At 45.1% G+C, this 20,870-nt stretch overlaps 1 protein-coding gene across 2 annotated transcripts in view; it reads left to right on the top strand.

Moving 5' to 3' along the window:
* The window catches only part of LOC121549116 (rho-associated protein kinase 2-like), an 85,736-nt gene that overhangs the window by 26,650 nt on the left and 38,216 nt on the right, over positions 1–20,870 (top strand). For both annotated transcript variants that reach the window (XM_045213352.1, XM_045213353.1), the window contains exons 5-10: positions 1,612–1,872; positions 3,861–4,005; positions 4,348–4,486; positions 8,652–8,743; positions 15,638–15,797; positions 16,391–16,484. In XM_045213352.1, the coding sequence (XP_045069287.1) occupies positions 1,612–1,872; positions 3,861–4,005; positions 4,348–4,486; positions 8,652–8,743; positions 15,638–15,797; positions 16,391–16,484 (891 nt within the window). The remainder of the gene's footprint in view (positions 1–1,611; positions 1,873–3,860; positions 4,006–4,347; positions 4,487–8,651; positions 8,744–15,637; positions 15,798–16,390; positions 16,485–20,870) is intronic.

The following is a 20,870-nucleotide window of genomic DNA, read 5'->3' as shown; positions in this document are numbered from 1 at the left end:
AGCACGGTTTACATGCACACAATAATGCATTGGAAGAAGAACGATTTCCCTAATCATCCTGTTTACATGGACACATCTGAAATCAGGCTACTGATGGGACTTTGATAAATACTGAAAATCAGCAATCAAAATAAACGTTGTACCAAAGTAACCATGTTATTTTTGCAAATACTTATTAGATTCTGAGTTTGGACAAAGAAGGTTTGTATGTGAAAACTATTTATAAGATGCATACTTTAAGTTTTTCTGAACTCACTTCACTCACGCATAATAAAGGGAGGCTTGCGCTAACCTGTGTTGGCACGTGTGCAAATCAAATACACCGCTGGAATGTCAATTTAAGCTGTGTACATGTCCTAATCATTTGAAAGATTACTCAGAAATCCAGGTGTTTTAATTGGCGAATGCTTACTTCGATTATGACCTTACACCGATTAAGATAAGCAGGGTAAGGTGTTTACTAACGCCATACTCTGCCTTCTGCCATAATCAGTTTAATATCGAATTATTAGTGTGCATGTAAACATACTCAGTGAGGAAGATGGTTCAGGAGGCAAAGAAAAGTCCAAGGGCCACAGTTGAAGAATTACAGAACTTGGTCGCATCTTGGGTCACCAAGTTTCCAAAACCATAATTAGACGCCACCTCCATGCCAATATGCTATTTGGAAGGGTTGCCATAAAGCCTTTATTGAGAGGAACCAACAATTTTAAACGCCTGGAGTTTGCTCAACGGCATTGGCACTTGGAACCGGGTGCTATGGTCAGATGAGACAAAAATAGAGGTCTTTAACCGCTCACACCAGTGGTGGGTTTGGCCTCGAAAAAAGGATGCATATGCAGAAACCTACTGTAAAATATGGTGGTGGATATTTTATTTTATGGGGGTGTTTAGCTTCCACTGGTCCTGGGGCCCTTGTTAAGGTCAACGGCATCATGAACTCTACCAAGTACCAGGACATTTTAGCCAAAAGGTTGGTTGCCTCTGCGAGGAGGCTGAAACTTGGCCACGACTGGATCTTCAAGCAAGACAATAGCCTCAAAATCCACAAATAAATGTTTAGTTGACCACAGAATTAACAGTTTGCAATGGCCATCTCTGTCTCCGGACTTGAACCACATTGAAAACCAATACAAATTTTTATTTTTTATTTTTTAGAGGGCATTCCATACGTGCAGACCGAAGGATATCAGGAATCTGTACAAATGTTGTATGGAGTAATGGTCTAAGATCCCTCACCATGTGTTCTTCAATCTAATAAAACATTATAGAAAAGGCTGAGTACCTTTATCCTCAAAAGGGCAGGGTGCACAAAGTATTAAAAACAAGGGTGCAAATCATTTTGAGACCTATCATTTTGCGTTTATTTTTTAAACTTGTTAAACAAAATAATATTTTTCTCGGAGCAATGGTATTAGTATAAAATTATATAATTCCCCAAAAACGTTGCTCAGTATTTCTATTTATTTTATACAATCTTTTTTACAGGATACACACACAAACTTCTACGGTGTATATATACACACACACACACACACACACAAACACTCCTCTCACTTACTGTGAATCAATCATTGTTGTGATATACTATCCTATCCGCATGTTTTTCAGCTGTGCTGTGCTTTCCAAGATGACCGCCACCTCTACATGGTCATGGAGTATATGCCCGGTGGAGACCTGGTCACCCTGACCATGAACTATGACATGCCAGAGAAGTGGGCCCGCTTCTACACTGCCGAGGTGGTGCTGGCTCTAGATGCCATCCACTCTATGGGTTTCATCCACCGCGACGTGAAACCAGACAACATACTGCTGGACCAAAATGGCCACCTCAAGCTGGCTGACTTTGGCACCTGCATGAAGATGGACTTGGTGAGTTTTGGTGGTGGAGATTGGAAAATAAAACAAAAATGTGCACCCCCTTTGGCTCCCTAGGACAAGGATTGGGAAACACTGGTCTAGGGCCTAGATTGGGCATTAAGGGTTTGCTGAGTGAGACTTCATCCTAACCTGTAAATTGAGTTGTTATGGTAATTCTCTCTGAAATGCCAAACTCAAGCCCTAAACCAGCATTTTTTCTGCTTTCGTCTATTGAGCTAAAATTGAGATTATTTTCAAGTCAATGAACTGTGTCTGGCTGAAATCTGCATTTGAGAGAATTTCACTGCTCCAGTTGAACACCCTGTGGTCAGATTTTGAATTGTGCAGTGTTAACTTCGCCAGAGAAATTGCATCAGATTTAGTTGCTGAATCATATCTTATAAGCACAGGTAAAGTGTGGTAAAAAGCTGTTCGACAAAATGTATGGGCCAGTTTCCCAGACACTGATTAGGCCTAGTCCTGGACTAAAAAGCATGCTAAATGGAGAATCACCAACGGTGCTTTATAGTCCCGGACTAGGCTTAACACTAGAACCACTGGGCATCGAGGAACCCCCCTTCAAGCTAATGAGAAGTCATTCTGACTGCAACATTCTAACAGTGTAATTAATACATTTAATATATGCTATTGCAAAAATAATCATTTGGTTGTGTTTATGAAGGTCTTAGGTAACATTAAAATACATTTATAAAATGTATTTCAAATAACACAATAGTATTTTCATTAGTTTATGTTACTGTAGGCTATATGTAAAAACTGAAAAACACACAAATTCAAGTGTTCAATCCATTTTATTCGTGGAGTGCCTTTGTTACAGCTATGAAACAGAAAGCATATGTTGTAACGTGGTAACGGCTTATTTTGATAATGACCCAAAAATTATAATACCCCAACCACGAAAACGCACGGTCAGCAAGTCGCGCGGTCAAATGATGAAAACATCAGTAGCCCAAACATAATTATAAGCGTTAAGTGTGCTTGATAAATAATGAAAGTCTGCACAAAAGCAATAATGGCATTATGAATATGTGTTGATATGACAGCAGTCAAAAATAGTAAATTGTCAGGCCGTCCATGTCACAAGTCACACAAACAATAAAACAGTGCGTTGCTGATGTTGTTTTTTGCTTGAGATGTAGGGTCTGTTCTCTCAGTGATTACATTTTGTGCTGATAATCGGCCTGTAGCATTGTCACCGGCTTGTTCTATCCAAATGGTGCTGTCCTTTCATCTCTCCTGTCTCACTGTTTCATTTGTTGGTGGCTCAGGCAACTGCTCAGTGCGCACTGTTCTGGCTTTTTTGCGCTTAGGCCTTGGAGGGGTAGGTTTCAGGCAGAGGCTCAGAATCAGAAGAATAATCATCATAAATGTCATGATTCATTTCTTCCCCACCATCTGAATCATTTTCATTCAGATTTTTTAAATTACGCACGCTCAATGTGTACTCCAAGTAGGCCAGAGAAAACTGATAAGACTGCTTGGACTGCTGTTCTTTAACAATTGATGATTACATAATCTAGAATCCTTAGTTGCTACATCCATTTCTGGAGTTATAAATTAGAGATTGATTCTTGAAGAATATAATGTATAAATGCCTCATGAGTTTAGTTCAGCTATTATACCTAATCAGAACCCCAAATATAAGCTTGTTTGTAGACAATATGAATGTAAACAAACACTGTATATCCTCAAAACATGGTTAAAACTAGAATTTCTATAGCTCTTTCTATGAACTTGAGAGTGGTTACATTTCTCCAGGCCCATCCCTCAACTTTTTACCTAAAGAGAGGCGGGGTGACCCTTTGTTATGGTTTCAATTAAGGATTCTATCTGTATTCTGTGTTAGCCACTCCGTCCCAATAGCTTTCACTTAAGGTTACCTGCTTTAACTACGTCTCAGTCTCTATCTCTGTCTGCCTGTCTCCCCACCTGCCTGTCTGCCTCCCCGCCTGCATCTTTGTCCGTCTGTCTGATTCCAGACAGGCATGGTCCACTGTGACACAGCGGTGGGTACTCCGGACTACATCTCCCCCGAGGTGCTCAAGTCTCAGGGGGGCGACGGCTACTATGGCCGCGAGTGTGACTGGTGGTCCGTGGGGGTCTTCATCTTTGAGATGCTGGTCGGTGAGTGAGTTTGTCTGCCCCAATTCACTGATCCTGAATCAGAATGGGGTTGAGGGTCTGATTTAGGCAGACCATTGGCTTGAAAAAGTTGATAAGCTTAGTTTTGTCATTTGATTTGGATTGGCGTTAAGCTACAATATCAAACATAGTTTGCCAGAGACCTCAATACTTGGCTTTAGCTCAGCGGGCTAACACAGTCTTGTGGTGTGCACTAGACACAGATTCGAACCCAGTTAGTCACACTACTAATCTATTAGTGTGTATTGAAGCCAGCTTAACCTCCACCTGTAAAGCGTAAAATAAACTCAATCATTGTTATTTAAATTTCACCTCTCTTTTTAGGTGACACCCCATTTTATGCCGAGTCACTAGTAGGAACGTACGGGAAGATCATGGATCACAAGAATAACCTTAACTTCCCAGACAACGTGCAGATGTCCAACGATGCCAAGGACCTCATCTGTGCCTTCCTGTCTGACAGGTATGTGTGTGACCTCTGACCTATGAAACACAACCCCATGACCTCTGTGACCTCTCGGCTCCTTCAAATTGTGACCCCTCACTTTTCACACTTTCCTGTGGAGGCTGTTACTGCCCTTTAAAGGCACAGTGCAAACAAAAGCTAGATGTTCCAGTTTTTTTATATACTGAACAAAAATATGAACGCAACATGTAAAGTGTTGGTCCCATGAGTTTGGTTTCATGAGCTGAAATAAAAGGTGCCAGAAATGTTCCTACGCACAAAAAGCTTATTTATCTAAAATGTTGTGCACAAATTTGTTTACATCCCTGTTAGTGAGCATTTCTCCTTTTCCAAGATAATCTATCCACCTGACAGATGTGGCATATCAAGAAGCTTTTTAAACAGCATGGCCATTACACAGGTGCACCTTGTGCTGGGGACAATAAAAGGCCACTAAAATGTGCGGTTTTGTAACACAATGCCACAAATGTCTCAAGGTTTGAGGGAGCGTGCAATTGGCATGCTGACTACAGGAATGTCCTCCAGAGTTGTTGCCAGAGAATTGAATGTTAATTTCTCTACCATAAGCCGCCTCCAACATCGTTTTAGCGAATTTGGCAGTACGTCCAACCGGCCACACAACCGCAGACCACGTGTAACCACGCCAGCCCAGGACCTCCACATCCAGCTTCTTCACCTGCGGGATCGTCTGAGACCAGCCACGCGGACAGCTAATGAAACTGTGGGTTTGCACAACCGAAGAATTTCTAAACAAACTTGTCAAAAACATCTCATCTGCATACTCGTCGTCCTTACCAGGGTCTTGACATGACTGCAGTTTGGCGGACAACGAACACAATTGCATTTTATCGATGGCAATTTGAATGCACAGACATACCGTGACGAGATCCTGAGGCCCATTGTCATGCCATTCATCTGCCGCCATCACCTCATGTTTCAACATAATAATGCACGACCCCATGTCTCAAGGATCTGTACACAATTCCTGGAAGCTGAAAATGTGCCAGTTCTTCGATGGCCTGCATACTCACCAGACATGTCACCCATTGAATGTTTGGGATGCTCTGGATCGATGTGTACGACAGCGTGTTCCAGTTCCCGCCAATTTCCAGCAACTTCGCACAGCCATTGAAGAGGAGTGTGACAACATTCCACAGGCCACAATCAACAGCCTGATTAACTCTATGCGAAGGAGATGTGTCGTGCTGCATGAGGCCAATGGTGGTCACACCAAATACTGACTCATTTTCTGATCCACGCTCCTACCTTTTCTTTAAGGTATCTGTGACCGACAGATGCATATTTCTTTTACATTTACATTTGTCATTTAGCAGACGCTCTTATCCAGAGCGACTTACAGTTAGTGAGTACATACATTTTTCATATCTGTATTCCCAGTCATGTGCAATCTATAGATTGGGCCTAATGAATTTATTTAAATTGACTGATTTCCTTATATGAACTGTAACTCAGTAAAATCCTAAAAATTGTTTCATGTTGCGTTTGTATTTTTGTTCAGTGTATATACACTGCTCAAAAAAATAAAGGGAACACTTAAACAACACATCCTAGATCTGAATGAATGAAATAATCTTATTAAATACTTTTTTCTTTACATAGTTGAATGTGCTGACAACAAAATCACACAAAAATGATCAATGGAAATCAAATTTATCAACGCATGGAGGTCTGGATTTTGAGTCACCCTCAAACTTAAAGTGGAAAACCACACTACAGGCTGATCCAACTTTGATGTAATGTCCTTAAAACAAGTCAAAATGAGGCTCAGTAGTGTGTGTGGCCTCCCTACCACGCCTGGGCATGCTCCTGATGAGGTGGCGGATGGTCTCCTGAGGGATCTCCTCCCAGACCTGGACTAAAGCATCCGCCAACTCCTGGACAGTCTGTGGTGCAACGTGGCGTTGGTGGATGGAGCGAGACATGATGTCCTTGATTGGATTCAGGTCTGGGGAACGGGCGGGCCAGTCCATAGCATCAATGCCTTCCTCTTGCAGGAACTGCTGACACACTCCAGCCACATGAGGTCTAGCATTGTCTTGCATTAGGAGTAACCCAGGGCCAACTGCACCAGCATATGGTCTCACAAGGGGTCTGAGGATCTCATCTTGGTACCTAATGGCAGTCAGGCTACCTCTGGCGAGCACATGGAGGGCTGTGCAGCCCCCCAAAGAAATGCCACCCCACACCGTGACTGACCCACCGCCAAACCGGTCATGCTCGAGGATGTTGCAGGCAGCAGAACGTTCTCCACGGCGTCTCCAGACTCTGTCACGTCTGTCACATGTGCTCAATGTGAACCTGCTTTCATCTGTGAAGAGCACAGGGCGCCAGTGGCGAATTTGCCAATCTTGGTGTTCTCTGGCAAATGCCAAACGTCCTGCACGGTGTTGAGCTGTAAGCACAACCCCCACCTATGGACGTCGGGCCCTCATACCACCCTCATGGATTCTGTTTCTTACCGTTTGAGCAGACACATGCACATTTGTGGCCTGCTGGAGGTCATTTTGCAGGGCTCTGGCAGTGCTCCTCCTGCTCCTCCTTGCACAAAGGCGGAGGTAGCGATCCTGCTGCTGGGTTGTTGCCCTCCTATGGCACCCTCCACGTCTCCTGATGTACTGGCCTGTCTCCTGGTAGCGCCTCCATGCTCTGGACACTACGCTGACAGACACAGCAAACCTTCTTGCCACAGCTCGCATTGATGTGCCATCCTGGATGAGCTGCACTACCTGAGCCACTTGTGTGGGTTGTAGACTCCGTCTCATGCTACCAATAGAGTGAAAGCACCGCCAGCATTCAAAAGTGACCAAAACATCAGCCAGGAAGCATAGGAACTGAGAAGTGGTCTGTGGTCACCACCTGCAGAACCACTTCTTTATTGGGGGTGTCTTGCTAATTGCCTATAATTTCCACCTGTTGTCTATTCCATTTGCACAACAGCATGTGAAATGTATTGTAAATCAGTGTTGCTTCCTAAGTGGACAGTTTGATTTCACAGAAGTGTGATTGACTTGGAGTTACATTGTGTTGTTTAAGTGTTCCCTTTATTTTTTTGAGCAGTGTATTTACACACTATGAGGTTGGAATAAAACTGTGAAATTTATGATAATGCCCTTTTAGTGTAAGAGCTGATTGAAAAGACTGTTGGGATGGAGTTTTGATGACATCACCAGGCGGTAAATTAGCTAAAGGTAGACAGTATAGTGGGTCAATTTCCGCAACAACTAAGAGCATTGAAGCGTGAGGACCCAGCTCAGCCCAACCAGTCAGCCCCCAGGTGGAGCCCACTTCCTGTTGACATTAGCAGCTCCCTGCCCCCCTGGGGCCTTTCTGCTGCCGCACAACGCCTGCTTTCTACTCCCCTTCCCTCTGTTTATTATTTCTCTCACTTATTCCACTGGCATTCACACACACACTCCCTACACACTGTCTCATGCACTCATTCACCCATTTATTCACGCTCAACACATTATGTTGTTTACTCACCAATTCTCTCTCTCTCTCTCTCTCTCTCTCTCTCTCTCTCTCTCTCTCTCTCTCTCTCTCTCTCTCTCTCTCTCTCTCTCTCTCTCTCTCTCTCTCTCTCTCTCTCTCTCTCTCTCTCTCTCTCTCTCTCTCTCTCTCTCTCTCTCTCTCTCTCTCTCTCTCTCTCTCTCTCACCCTTCTTCCCTTGCTCCCTCCCTTCCTCATGGCTGAGGCTGGAATGTCCCACACGTGGCAGCCCAAACTGCCGCACCCCTCTGTACCCTGCACCCTGTGGCAGATAAGGAGGGAGGAGAGAGAGAGAAAGAGGGGAGGAGTGGAGGAGGGAGGGAAGTGCAGCAGTAGAGAGGTGTGTCAGTAGTTGCCTCACTACCCTATTTTGCTCCTGTGTGGCTTTATCTATCTCTATATCAGCAACTTACTGGATCTATATTCTCTCAGTATCACTACTCCTACTGGCTGCAGTTAGACTCTGGTTCTACTGAGTGCTGCAGTGGTCATGAGGCGGTCCAGTGGACTGTGGTCAGTGCCTAGCGGGCTTGCGGTCACTCCAACTGTGTGGAGGAAAGTGGTGCTTTGCATTGTGTTCAGGTTGTGGTCGAGTTGCACGTTTGAGTGAGTGACCACTCTCTGACCGCGTCGTCCCATTGGCTATGTACAGGGAGGTGCGTCTGGGGAGGAACGGCGTGGAGGAGATCAAGAGACACCCCTTCTTCAGGAATGACCAGTGGACCTTCGACACCATCCGAGAGAGTAAGTGTGTGTCCCCAGTCATACAGTGTGTGTGTTCAGTCATACAGTGTGTGTGTGTGTGGGCATGCGTGCCCATGTATGCCTGTCTGTGTGTGCCTGTGTATCTGCCTATGTCACCCAACTTCCCATTTTCATGATTTTAAACTACATACCACAGTTCATTCCCATGAATGGGGCCATGAAGCATTAGCCTCCACTTTACTCTCTTTGCTCTATCAGCAAAAATGTAGTAGAGAAGTCACATGGCTATCATCAGCACTGCAGCACAGCAACCCTGCATGATCAGGGGCTGTATGTACTGTATCAAGCGTGTCAAAGAAGGAGTGCTGATCTAGGATCAGGTCTTTCCTGCTGTCCATCTGATCGTATTTATTGTGATCTAAAAGGCTAAACTGATCCTAAAATCAGCACTCTTGCTCTTGATACATACAGTTATCAGAAGGCAGAGCTCAGCTGTGAATGAACTATTATTACTAATTACTAATGGCGCAGTGGTCTAAGGCACTGCATCGCAGTGCTAGATGTGCCAGTAGAGATCCTGGTTCGAATCCAGGCTCTGTCGTAGCCAGCCGCGACCGGGAGACCCATGGGGCGGCGCACAATTGGCCCAGCGTCGTCCAGGGTAGGGGAGGGAATGGCCGGCAGGGATGTAGCTCAGTTGGTAGAGCATGGTGTTTGCAACGCCAGGGTTGTGGGTTCGATTCCCACAGGGGGCCAGTATGAAAAATTAAAAAATAATGTATGCACTCACTAACTGTAAGTCGCTCTGGATAAGAGTGTCTGCTAAATGACGTAAATGTAAATGATTAGACCATTGCCCTGCGTAAAGATGTACAGACATGAATGCTTTGTCAGTAGTATGTACAGTCGTGGTCCTAAGCTTTGAGAATGACACAAATATTAATTTTCACGAAGTCTGCTGCCTCAGTTTTTATGATGCCAATTTGCATATAATGTTATGAAGAGTGATCAGATGAATTGCAATGAATTGCAAAGTCCCTCTTTGCCATGAAAATGAACTTAATCCCCCAAAAACATTTCCACTGCATTTCAGCCCTGCCACAAAAGGACCAGCTGACATCATGTCAGTGATTCTCTCGTTAACACAGGTGAGAGTGTTGACGAGGACAAGGCTGGAGATCACTCTGTCATGCTGATTGAGTTAGAATAACAGACTGGAAGCTTTAAAAAGGAGGGTGGTGCTTGAAATCATTGTTATTCCGCTGTTAACCATGGTTACCTGCAAGGAAACACGTGCCGTCATCATTGCTTTGCACAAAAAGGGCTTCACAAGCAATGATATTGCTGCTAGTAAGATTGCACCTAAATCAACCATTTATCGGATCATCAAGAACTTCAAGGAGAGAGGTTCAATTGTTGGGAAGAAGGCTTCAGGGCGCCCAAGAAAGTCCAGCAAGCGCCAGGACCGTCTCCTAAAGTTGATTCAGCTGCGGGATCGAGGCACCACCAGTGCAGAGCTTGCTCAGGAATGGCAGCAGGCAGGTGTGAGTGCATCTTCACGCACAGTGAGGCGAAGACTTTTGAAGGATGGCCTGGTGTCAAGAAGGGCAGCGAGGAAGCCACATCTCTCCAGGAAAAACATCAGGGACAGACTGATATTCTGCAAAAGGTACAGGGATTGGACTGCTGAGGACTGGGGTAAAGTCATTTTCTCTGATGAATCCCCTTTCCGATTGTTGGGGCATTCAGAAAAAAGCTTGTCCGGAGAAGGCAAGGTGAGCGCTACCATCAGTCCTGTGTCATGCCAACAGTAAAGCATCCTGAGACCATTCATGTGTGGGGTTGCTTCTCAGCCAAGGGAGTGGGCTCACTCACAATTTTGCCTAAGAACACAGCCATGAATAATGAATGGTACCAAAACATCCTCCGAGAGCAACTTCTCCCAACCATCCAAGAACAGTTTGGTGACGAACAATGCCTTTCCAGCATGATGGAGCACCTTGCCATAAGGCAAAAGTGATAACTAAGTGGCTCGGGGAACAAAACATCAAGATTTTGGGTCCATTGCCAGGAAACTCCCCAGACCTTAATCCCATTGAGAACTTGTGGTCAATCCTTAAGAGGCGTGTGGACAAACAAAACCCCACAAATTCTGACAAACTCCAAGCGTTGATTATGCAAGAATGGGCTGCCATCAGTCAGGATGTGGCCCAGAAGTTAATTGACAGCATGCCAGGGCGGATTGCAGAGGTCTTGAAAAAAAAGGGTCAACACTGCAAATATTGACTTTTTGCATAAACTGAATGTAATTGTCAACAAAAGCGTTTGACACTTACATTTTTTACATTTACATTTTAGTCATTTAGCAGACGCTCTTATCCAGAGCGACTTACAGGAGCAATTAGGGTTAAGTGCCTTGCTCAAGGGCACATTTACGTCATTTAGCAGACGCTCTCATCCAGAGCGACTACAAATTGGTGCATTCACCCTATAGCCAGTGGGATAACCACTTTACAATTATATTATTATTATTTTTTTTTGGGGGGGTAGAAGGATTACTTTATCCTATCCCAGGTGTTCCTTAAAGAGGTGGGGTTTCAAATGTCTCTGGAAGGTGGTGAGTGACTCCGCTGTCCTGGCGTCGTGAGGGAGCTTGTTCCACCATTGGGGTGCCAGAGCAGCGAACAGCTTTGACTGGGCTGAGCGGGAACTATGCTTCCGCAGAGGAAGGGGAGCCAGCAGGAGGAGAGAGTAGTGGGAGAGAGAGAGCGAAGGTTGCGGCGGCGCGTTACCATCTGTGTAGGGGCAGAGTGAGTAGTGTTGGAGGAGAGCGAGAGAGAAAAGGATACAAAGTAGTGGTCGGAGACATGGAGGGGAGTTGCAGTGAGATTAGTAGAAGAGCAACATCTAGTAAAGATGAAGTCAAGCGTATTGCCTGCCTTGTGAGTGGGGGGGGATGGTGAGAGGGTGAGGTCAAAAGAGGAGAGGAGTGGAAAGAAGGAGGCAGAGAGAAATGAGTCAAATGTAGACGTGGGGAGGTTGAAATCCCCCAAGACTGTGAAGGGTGAGCCATCCTCAGGAAAGGAACTTATCAAGGCGTCAAGCTCATTGATGAACTCTCCAAGGGAACCTGGAGGGCGATAGATGACAAGGATATTAAGCTTAAATGGGCTAGTGACTGTGACAGCGTGGAATTCAAATGAGGAGATAGACAGATGGGTTAGGGGAAAAATTGAGAATGACCACTTGGGAGAGATGAGGATTCCTGTGCCACCACCCCTCTGACCAGATGCTCTCGGGGTATGCGAGAACACATGGTCAGACGAGGAGAGAGCAGTAGGAGTAGCAGTGTTTTCAGTGGTAATCCATGTTTCCGTCAGTGCCAGGAAGTCGAGGGACTGGAGGGTGGCATAGGCTGGGATGAAGTCAGCCTTGTTGGCGGCAGAACGGCAGTTCCAGAGGCTGCCTGAGACCTGGAACTCCAGGTGTGTGGTGCGTGCAGGGACCACCAGGTTAGAGAGGCAGCAGCCACGCGGTGTGAGGCGTTTGTGTAGCCTGTGCGGAGAGGAGAGAACAGGGATAGGCAGAGGCATAGTTGACAGGCTGCAGCAGATGGCTACAATAATGCAGAGGAGATCGGGATGAAATGAACTAAACATCAGGGAAAGGAGAGAGCAGGCCTCCCTCACCAAAAAAAATATATATATATAACTCTCCCAACTTCCACCTCAGAAACTATAATTGTTTCACTGAACCACCCGAGTAAAACTCTCCCAACTTCCACTTTAGAAATTATAATTGTTGTAAACTACAGCAGACTGTTATCAGTAGCTGTAATTAAGTACAGCAGCTACCAACCACCTAACGTTAATGCCTCGGATGAGGTTAGAAAAACAGCTGAATGGTAGCAGCTAGCTGGCTCAATCACAGGTACTCTTAAGCATGAAATAACATTGGAAACAATTAACCATAGTTGCAAAAAGTTACCAGTAGCTACCCGCTAGCTAGCTAGCTTTGTTGGTCCAAGTAGTGGGTAGGCTAGCCTCGTGCTTCGCCGGAGTCCGCCGAATACAGTCCTTACCTACAATAATTACCTACAATAACCTTCAATAACTACCTGAGTAAGCTACCTATAATACCAAACTACAATACCTACCTACAATCTAAATACATGGTTTAAGCTTAACTCAACACCATATAAGAAGCCAAGCTTACCTTTCATAACGCAGCAACGATTAAACGTTGGGTAGCTAGCACAAAGATATTGTATTTAGCTACCACAGCCTGCAGGTAGTGTTGGCTGGCTAGCAATGGCTACTGTGTTGACTTTGTTTGAAAAACGGCGTCGCTGCGAACGAATGTAGCTGGCTAAAAGGATATTGTTTTTAGTTGCAACCGTTGCTAATAGCAACTCGCCAGCTAATCCAGGAGGTGAGTTAGCTAGCTAGCTTCGTGCTACATCCGGCACCGCCGAATACAAAAGTAACCTACAATAACTACACAACAGCTACCCACAACAGCCCACGATGCCTACCTATACTACTTAATAATATACAGCCCACGATGCCTACCTATAGTACCTAACTACAATCTAAATACATAGTTTAAGCCTTACTCGACAAAGCCCAAGCTATGTATAAAGCCAAACTGGCAGACTGCAATCAGTAGCCGAAATAGCCTACGGAATGCTTGTAATTATACTTCAGTATACCATTGTAACATCTGACAAAAATATCTAAAAACACTGAAGCAGCAAACTTTGAAGACCAATACTTGTGTCATTCTCAAAACTTTTGACCACGACTGTACTTGTTTGCCATTTTATTCGGAGATACAAGGAGGGATCGAATAACATGGGCTCCTCCATCCTTCCATCCTCACTGATTTTGATATAATGTGACAGGAATCTACTGAAAGTACTTTGGTGGGATCACGTGCACACACACAAATGGTGGAAACGCTGCTTGCAGTTATCCACTGCTGCCAGATCAGTAAAGTCACCAGGGGAATGAGGAAGGAAGGAAGGAAGGAGTTTCACCTGGCTCTGATTAAGGCAGAGACGTACTGTAACTCCTGCCAAGGCAGTCTGTAACACTAAACCAGAAGGAGTCATTACTGCACTTCTGAACCCCACTGTGTGTGTATGCCGGTGTGTGCGCCTGTGCATGAGTGTGTTTTTCCTCCTTACCGAACCCCACTGTGTGTCTCATCCTTTGCGAACTCTAGTATGTGTGCATTTGAACCCAACTGTGTACGTGTCTCATCCTTAGATCTCCATTCAACCCATCGTTGCAACCTCCATAGCACATATCACAGTCATCAGTTCTCCTATTGACCTCCCCACTCTCTAGTTTGTGCTGCGTCCCCATTCTGCACCCTTTTCCAGACGTGTGCACTTGCACATTGTCCATTATGGGTTTAAAAGTGAATGATGGGGTTTAAGCATTGGCTGGGGGGAGTTTCCACAGTTGTCAAATCTATGGGAGAAAGTGTGCAAGTGCACACTTAGGGAGAAGGGTAGAGATTTGGAATGCAGCCTCCCTCTCTCTAGTCTGCTCATTGGCTAGTAGGTTAAAGCATCCCTCTTCCTGACTGTTGCGTGAAATAAAGCCATAAAGCTCTCAGATATGGAAGTCTGGGTCTGCATCCTAAATGGCACCCCATTCCCTTTTGACCAGGGCCCACATGGTACGCCATGTGATGGCATGATTGAGGGGGAGGTGGAGGAAGGGAAGGGGTGGAGAGGGTGTCGGTAGCCACTCTAGGGGCGGGTTGGATTGGGATAATGAGAGGGGGTGCCCCAGAACCGCTGCACCAGGCCCCAGATCAGATTTGAGGTACGGTCGCTCCCTCCTCTCTCCACTCTCACTGTGGCCACAGCTGCCTGTCATTAGCCTACCCACTATCAGAGCGCATGCTGGGAAAGCAGCGCCGTAATTGGCCTCCGCAGAGCTGGAGCGGCATCTCTCTCTGCCTGTCATTAGCCTACCCGCTATCAGAGAGCATGCTGGGAAAGCAGCGCCATAATTGGCCTCCGCAGAGCTGGAGCAGCGTCTCTCTCTCCAGTCTCACCGCACAACTCTCTTTTTTCTTTCTTTCGTTCCCTCTCTTTTATCACTCCCTCTCTGTATCCATTTATCTTTCTCTCCTGTCTTTCATCCGTCCATCTCTTGATCTCTCCCTACTTGAGGGTCTGTCTTAAACTTGGTTCTCTTTGCCTGGAGCCAGAATAGATCCTGTTGAAGAAAGAGGATTCAACATGGCGGCTTAGTTTCCTGCAGAGCAGGCTTAGTTTTTCAGCTTTCGCCTCCTGGCCCTTTAATTTATTTCTGTCCGCCTGCTCTGCAGCCGGGGGCCTTTAAAAGTGCAGCAGAGGAAGGGGAGTTAGTTATATCTCTCCTGGAGTGTGTTTAGGCTAAATGTGTGAAAAGCAACAGTGTGTGTTGGGACACAAAGCGGGTACTGTAGGGGGAGAGAGGAGTGGCGGGTCTGGCGTCCGCCCCTCGCCAGCTCGCTCTCTTCTACCTCCTATGCCCAGTTTCGTTTGGTATACTACACTCACACACACTCACACATTCTATACACACTTAGAAAACTATACTGTGAAAATAATCACACACTAATTGAGAATCGGAGGAGCCGACGGTTAGCTCTGTGTTAGTGTCTCTTGATTGACACCAATTTTGAGCTGAGTTGGTTGATTTTAGACATATTTTAATCAGCTACGTCTCCCTCTCCTTTCTCTATCCAAACCCACACTATTTCCACCCATTTTCTGCCCTCTCTCTCTCTCTCTCACACACACACTCTGCTTCTTTATGACTGCATCTCTCTGCTCTCTCTCTCACTCTGCCTCTCTCCCTCTCTGCCCCATCTCCCCCTCTCTGCTTCTCCCGCTTCTTCTCTGCCTTCCTCTCTCTCTTCCTCATTCAGCCGTGGCCCCAGTAGTGCCAGAGCTGAGCAGTGACATAGACACCAGTCATTTTGACGAGATTGAGGATGACAAAGGCGATGTGGAGACCTTTCCCACACCAAGGGCCTTTGTGGGCAACCAGCTGCCATTCGTGGGCTTCACCTACTTCAAGGAAGACCAGTAAGACTAATTGGTTTCTATCTATTCTAAGAGTTAAGTTTAGTGTCTATACAGTGTCTGTGCACATTCATGTTAGGGTTATATTTAGCTTCAAGCGGGCCAATTATCTAGGAATCTGGATTGGTTTTCTAAATTTAAATTGGAATGAGTCTGCTGTATGTTTTAAGGGGGTTTTCGTGTTAGCAAACAGTATTTTTGTAAGGCTCTCTGTACTGTGGGGTGGGGGGGGAGAGTCAAAGATAGAAGGTAGAGAGTTGTGTGTTTTACACATGTAGAACTGTAACACTGTTTTAAGCCAATCGTACATGCCGTGTCTGTTCCTACTTTACACTGCCTGCTTGTTCCAATAGCCCTTTTAGTAAATCGTCTAGGGTAAGGATCATGATCAGTGAATGGGAATTGTAGAGCTGCAGTCTGAGCTCGGTGGGTTCTTGATTGTGCAGGATGTGTTATGGGGCGGGATGCGGGCTTGGGTACTCCGAGGGTGAGGAAGGTTGGCATGGAGGTTGGCATGGCTGGCAGGGCACCTCAGGTAAAGCCAGTTTAAAGACCTCGCTCCTCCCTCTCCCTCGCTTCTTCTCCTTCTCTAACAGGCTGCTGAGAGGTGGGAATAAAGGGATCTCTGTGGAGGACTCAAAAGACTGTATGGAGATCTCTGAGGAAAAAGAGGACAGCGTCAAAGGAGAGGTAGGTTGTTACATTGTTGCGTACATACATGCATGCATTTGTGGGTTTGTTTGTATGTTTTTAAAACACAGCTGGGAGCAAAAGGGAAGATGTGTGCTCAGAAGGGACAAGACTGACATTTGAGGACAAATTCAATATTGAAATGTTCGGTGCAATGTAGTAGCTCTCAAGACAGACCAATGGAATAGAACACTCAGATAGACCTACTCAGATGGCCCAAATACAACCAAGTTCACTCTAGCCTTTTGGGGGACCGAAGCGAGATTTGGTTGCCCCTCCCTACACTTTTTTTCCATGGGGTGGAGAGAAAATGTTTCAATTTCATAACAAATTTAATGCAATTCTATTCATTTGGCCATGCGGCAGAGATTTTTTTGTTTTTGTTTTACAACTAATTTCCTGTAATTCTACCCATTTTGCCATGAGGTGGAGACAATATTTTTCAGTTTTGAAGCTAATTTCCTGAAATTCTACACATTTTGCCATGACTTATGCCATGTTAATGATATCTGAGTGAAGGTGACTAACAAAATCAATGTGGGCCCCCTGGAGGTCAGGGCCCCTGTGCACGTGCCCTGCGGGACCGTTCGGTATTCGGCCATGATTACTACAAGTTTAAATAGCTGGCTAGACTAACTTACCAATCAAAATATTATTAGCTGACATGACTAATTGAGTGACTGTCAGTGACTGACATAACAAGAGACAAATTCCTGATGCACAACCAAATTTCGAACTTGCACCTTGTGTATTCTACTATTCTAACTCTCAACAGTCCTCTCAACAGGCCTGGGGCCCTCAGCGACCGCTTATGTCGCTTATGCCTGGAGCTGGTCCTGAGTTCACTAAACAGGTGCCTCGCAAACCCAACAAAAAACAAGGCCTACCCTGATTCGAAGATACTCTATGGCAACTTATGAAGAAGCGAGATGCTGCTCCGAAACAGTCTCTAAAATCTGCCCTAGATGTTATGTTTTACATTTTAGTCATTTAGCAGACGCTCTTATCCAGAGCGACTTACAGTAGTCAGTGCATACATTTCATACTTTTTTTTCTCTTCTCCGTACTGGCCCTCTGTGGGAATCGAATTCACAACCCTGGCGTTGCAAGCGCCATGTTCTACCAACTGAGCCACACGGGACCACATTGACCAACTAATCTATAAAGGACTGAGAAACAAAGTGACAATGAGTCTCAGGAAAGTCAAAGCCAATGTCTTTCTCAATATCATCAATGAAGCAAAAGGGAACATCAAGGTCATTTGGAAAAACATTAACAAACTCACTGGGAAAGGTCATGCCAAGTCTGGTGAACTACAACTGAAAATCAATGGCTTCAGGACAACAGCTCAGTCATTGCAACCACCTTTAATGACTATTTAATTGACTCAGTCCTAGAGCTGGGCCAAAAGTTCACCCCAAGAGACCTGTCCATTATCCCCAGCAATGACAGCCATACCGTTTTTTAAAATTTAGAGTCCACTAGTAAGGAAACGGTCAAGAGAGTCCTCTCCTCACTCAAACTCTAAAGCAAAGGATGTGTATGGTCTTGATATTGTATTTCTAAAAAAGGTACAGTGACAGCCTAACCACCCCAATTACCCAGATAGTCAAGTTATCAATGCAAGAAAATGTATTCCCAAAAGCATGGAAGACTGCCATCTTGACCCCTGTACATACAGTGGGGAAAAAAAGTATTTAGTCAGCCACCAATTGTGCAAGTTCTCCCACTTAAAAAGAGGAGAGAGGCCTGTAATTTTCATCATAGGTACACGTCAACTATGACAGACAAATTGAGAAAAGAAAATCCACAAAATCACATTGTAGCATTTTTAATGAATTTATTTGCAAATTATGGTGGAAAATAAGTATTTGGTCACCTACAAACAAGCAAGATTTCTGGCTCTCACAGACCTGTAACTTCTTCTTTAAGAGGCTCCTCTGTCCTCCACTCGTTACCTGTATTAATGGCACCTGTTTGAACTTGTTATCAGTATAAAAAGACACCTGTCCACAACCTCAAACAGTCACACTCCAAACTCCACTATGGCCAAGACCAAAGAGCTGTCAAAGGACACCATAAACAAAATTGTAGACCTGCACCAGGCTGGGAAGACTGAATCTGCAATAGGTAAGCAGCTTGGTTTGAAGAAATCAACTGTGGGAGCAATTATTAGGAAATGGAAGACATACAAGACCACTGATAATCTCCCTCGATCTGGGGCTCCACGCAAGATCTCACCCGTGGGGTCAAAATGATCACAAGAACGGTGAGCAAAAATCCCAGAACCACACGGGGGGACCTAGTGAATGACCTGCAGAGAGCTGGGACCAAAGTAACAAAGCCTACCATCAGTAACACACTACGCCGCCAGGGACTCAAATCCGGCAGTGCAAGACGTGTCCCCCTGCTTAAGCCAGTACATGTCCAGGCCCGTCTGAAGTTAGCTAGAGTGTATTTGGATGATCCAGAAGAGGATTGGGAGAATGTCATATGGTCAGATGAAACCAAAATAGAACTTTTTGGTAAAAACTCAACTCGTCGTGTTTGGAGGACAAAGAATGCTGAGTTGCATCCAAAGAACACCATACCTACTGTGAAGCATGGGGGTGGAAACATCATGCTTTGGGGCTGTTTTTTCTGCAAAGGGACCAGGACGACTGATCCGTGTAAAGGAAAGAATGAATGGGGCCATGTATCGTGAGATTTTGAGTGAAAACCTCCTTCCATCAGCAAGGGCATTGAAGATGAAACGTGGCTGGGTCTTTCAGCATGACAATGATCCCAAACACACCGCCCGGGCAACGAAGGAGTGGCTTCGTAAGAAGCATTTCAAGGTCCTGGAGTGGCCTAGCCAGTCTCCAGATCTCAACCCCATAGAAAATATTTGGAGGGGAGTTGAAAGTCCGTGTTGCCCAGCGACAGCCCCAAAACATCACTGCTCTAGAGGAGATCTGCATGGAGGAATGGGCCAAAATACCAGCAACAGTGTGTGAAAACCTTGTGAAGACTTACAGAAAACGTTTGACCTGTGTCATTGCCAACAAAGGGTATATAACAAAGTATTGAGAAACTTTTGTTATTGACCAAATACTTATTTTCCACCATAATTTGCAAATAAATTCATAAAAAATCCTACAATGTGATTTTCTGGATTTTTTTTTTCTCAATTTGTCTGCCATAGTTGACGTGTACCTATGATGAAAATTACAGGCCTCTCTCATCTTTTTAAGTGGGAGAACTTGCACAATTGGTGGCTGACTAAATACTTTTTTCCCCCACTGTAAATCTGGAGACCAGCAGGAAGTGAGCAACAACAGGCCTATCAGTATACTCCCTGTCATCTCTAAGGTTGCTAAAAAAGTTGTAGGAACAGCTCACAGCACACCTGAATACAGGGTATGTCCCTCTTCACCCCATGCAGCTTGGGTTTAGGGTGAACCACTCAGAGGCAGCATGTTGTTACCGTCAACCATAAAGTCCTTCTCTCAAAATCTCCAGTTTCAACCTCTCCCAAAATGCTTTTGACTGTGGTTCAGCCTATATATCAATGATCTTCCTTCTGTATGCCAGAGAGTGGAGATCCAAATGTACGCTGACAACACGTCATCTACATCCATGGAAAGAGTGCTGAGCAAGTGGCTGCAGAGTTAACGTCAGTTATGGAGAATGTTTCACAATGGCTCAACGACTCCTGTCTCACCCTAAATGTGGGGAAAACAGTGGCCATGTATTTCTCCATCAATCAAAAGCAGCAGGTCTACCCCGACATCCTTATATATGACCAAAAGATCAAAACTGTCTCAGAATTCAATACCTCGGCATAATCCTTGAGCCCACCCTCAACTTAAAAAAACATATTAAAAAATGACCAACACAATCAAATACAGCCTCGCCAATTTCCGGTTAATCAGAAACTCTCTCCATCAAGGCTTCCAGAATATTTTTGTATGCTTTGGTTTTCTCCCCATCTCTCCTACTTCATCACCAGCTGGTCACAAGCATGTGAGACATCCCTGAAACCTCTCAAATCACTCTACAAAGAAGCACTGGAAATGTCGGACAAGAAAACACGTTACTACTACCACTGTAATATAATCACCAAGTTCAACCTGTTTAGTTTTTACAACTTAATTCTGTTCTCAGATATCTGCCTGGTTTATAAGATAACTCACAATCTAGCACCTCCACCCCTGAGGTTCTTTGTAAATCTCTGCTACGATCAAAATAGCAGGGTAACAAGAACCTCCACCAGCGGGGACTGTAGCATCCCCAAACAGTCCACCACCTTTGCACAATCGGCCTTCTCATTCAGAGCTGCTAAGAAATGGAATGGCCTCCCCTCTGCTCTGAAAACATGTGGCAGCGTCCAAGCCTTCTCGACTG

The sequence above is a fragment of the Coregonus clupeaformis genome, unplaced genomic scaffold, assembly GCF_020615455.1.
Source record: "Coregonus clupeaformis isolate EN_2021a unplaced genomic scaffold, ASM2061545v1 scaf0104, whole genome shotgun sequence".
Lineage (NCBI taxonomy): Eukaryota > Metazoa > Chordata > Actinopteri > Salmoniformes > Salmonidae > Coregonus > Coregonus clupeaformis.
The sequence above is the reverse complement of the archived record's forward strand: the minus strand, read 5'-3'. Positions and strand labels throughout refer to the sequence as shown.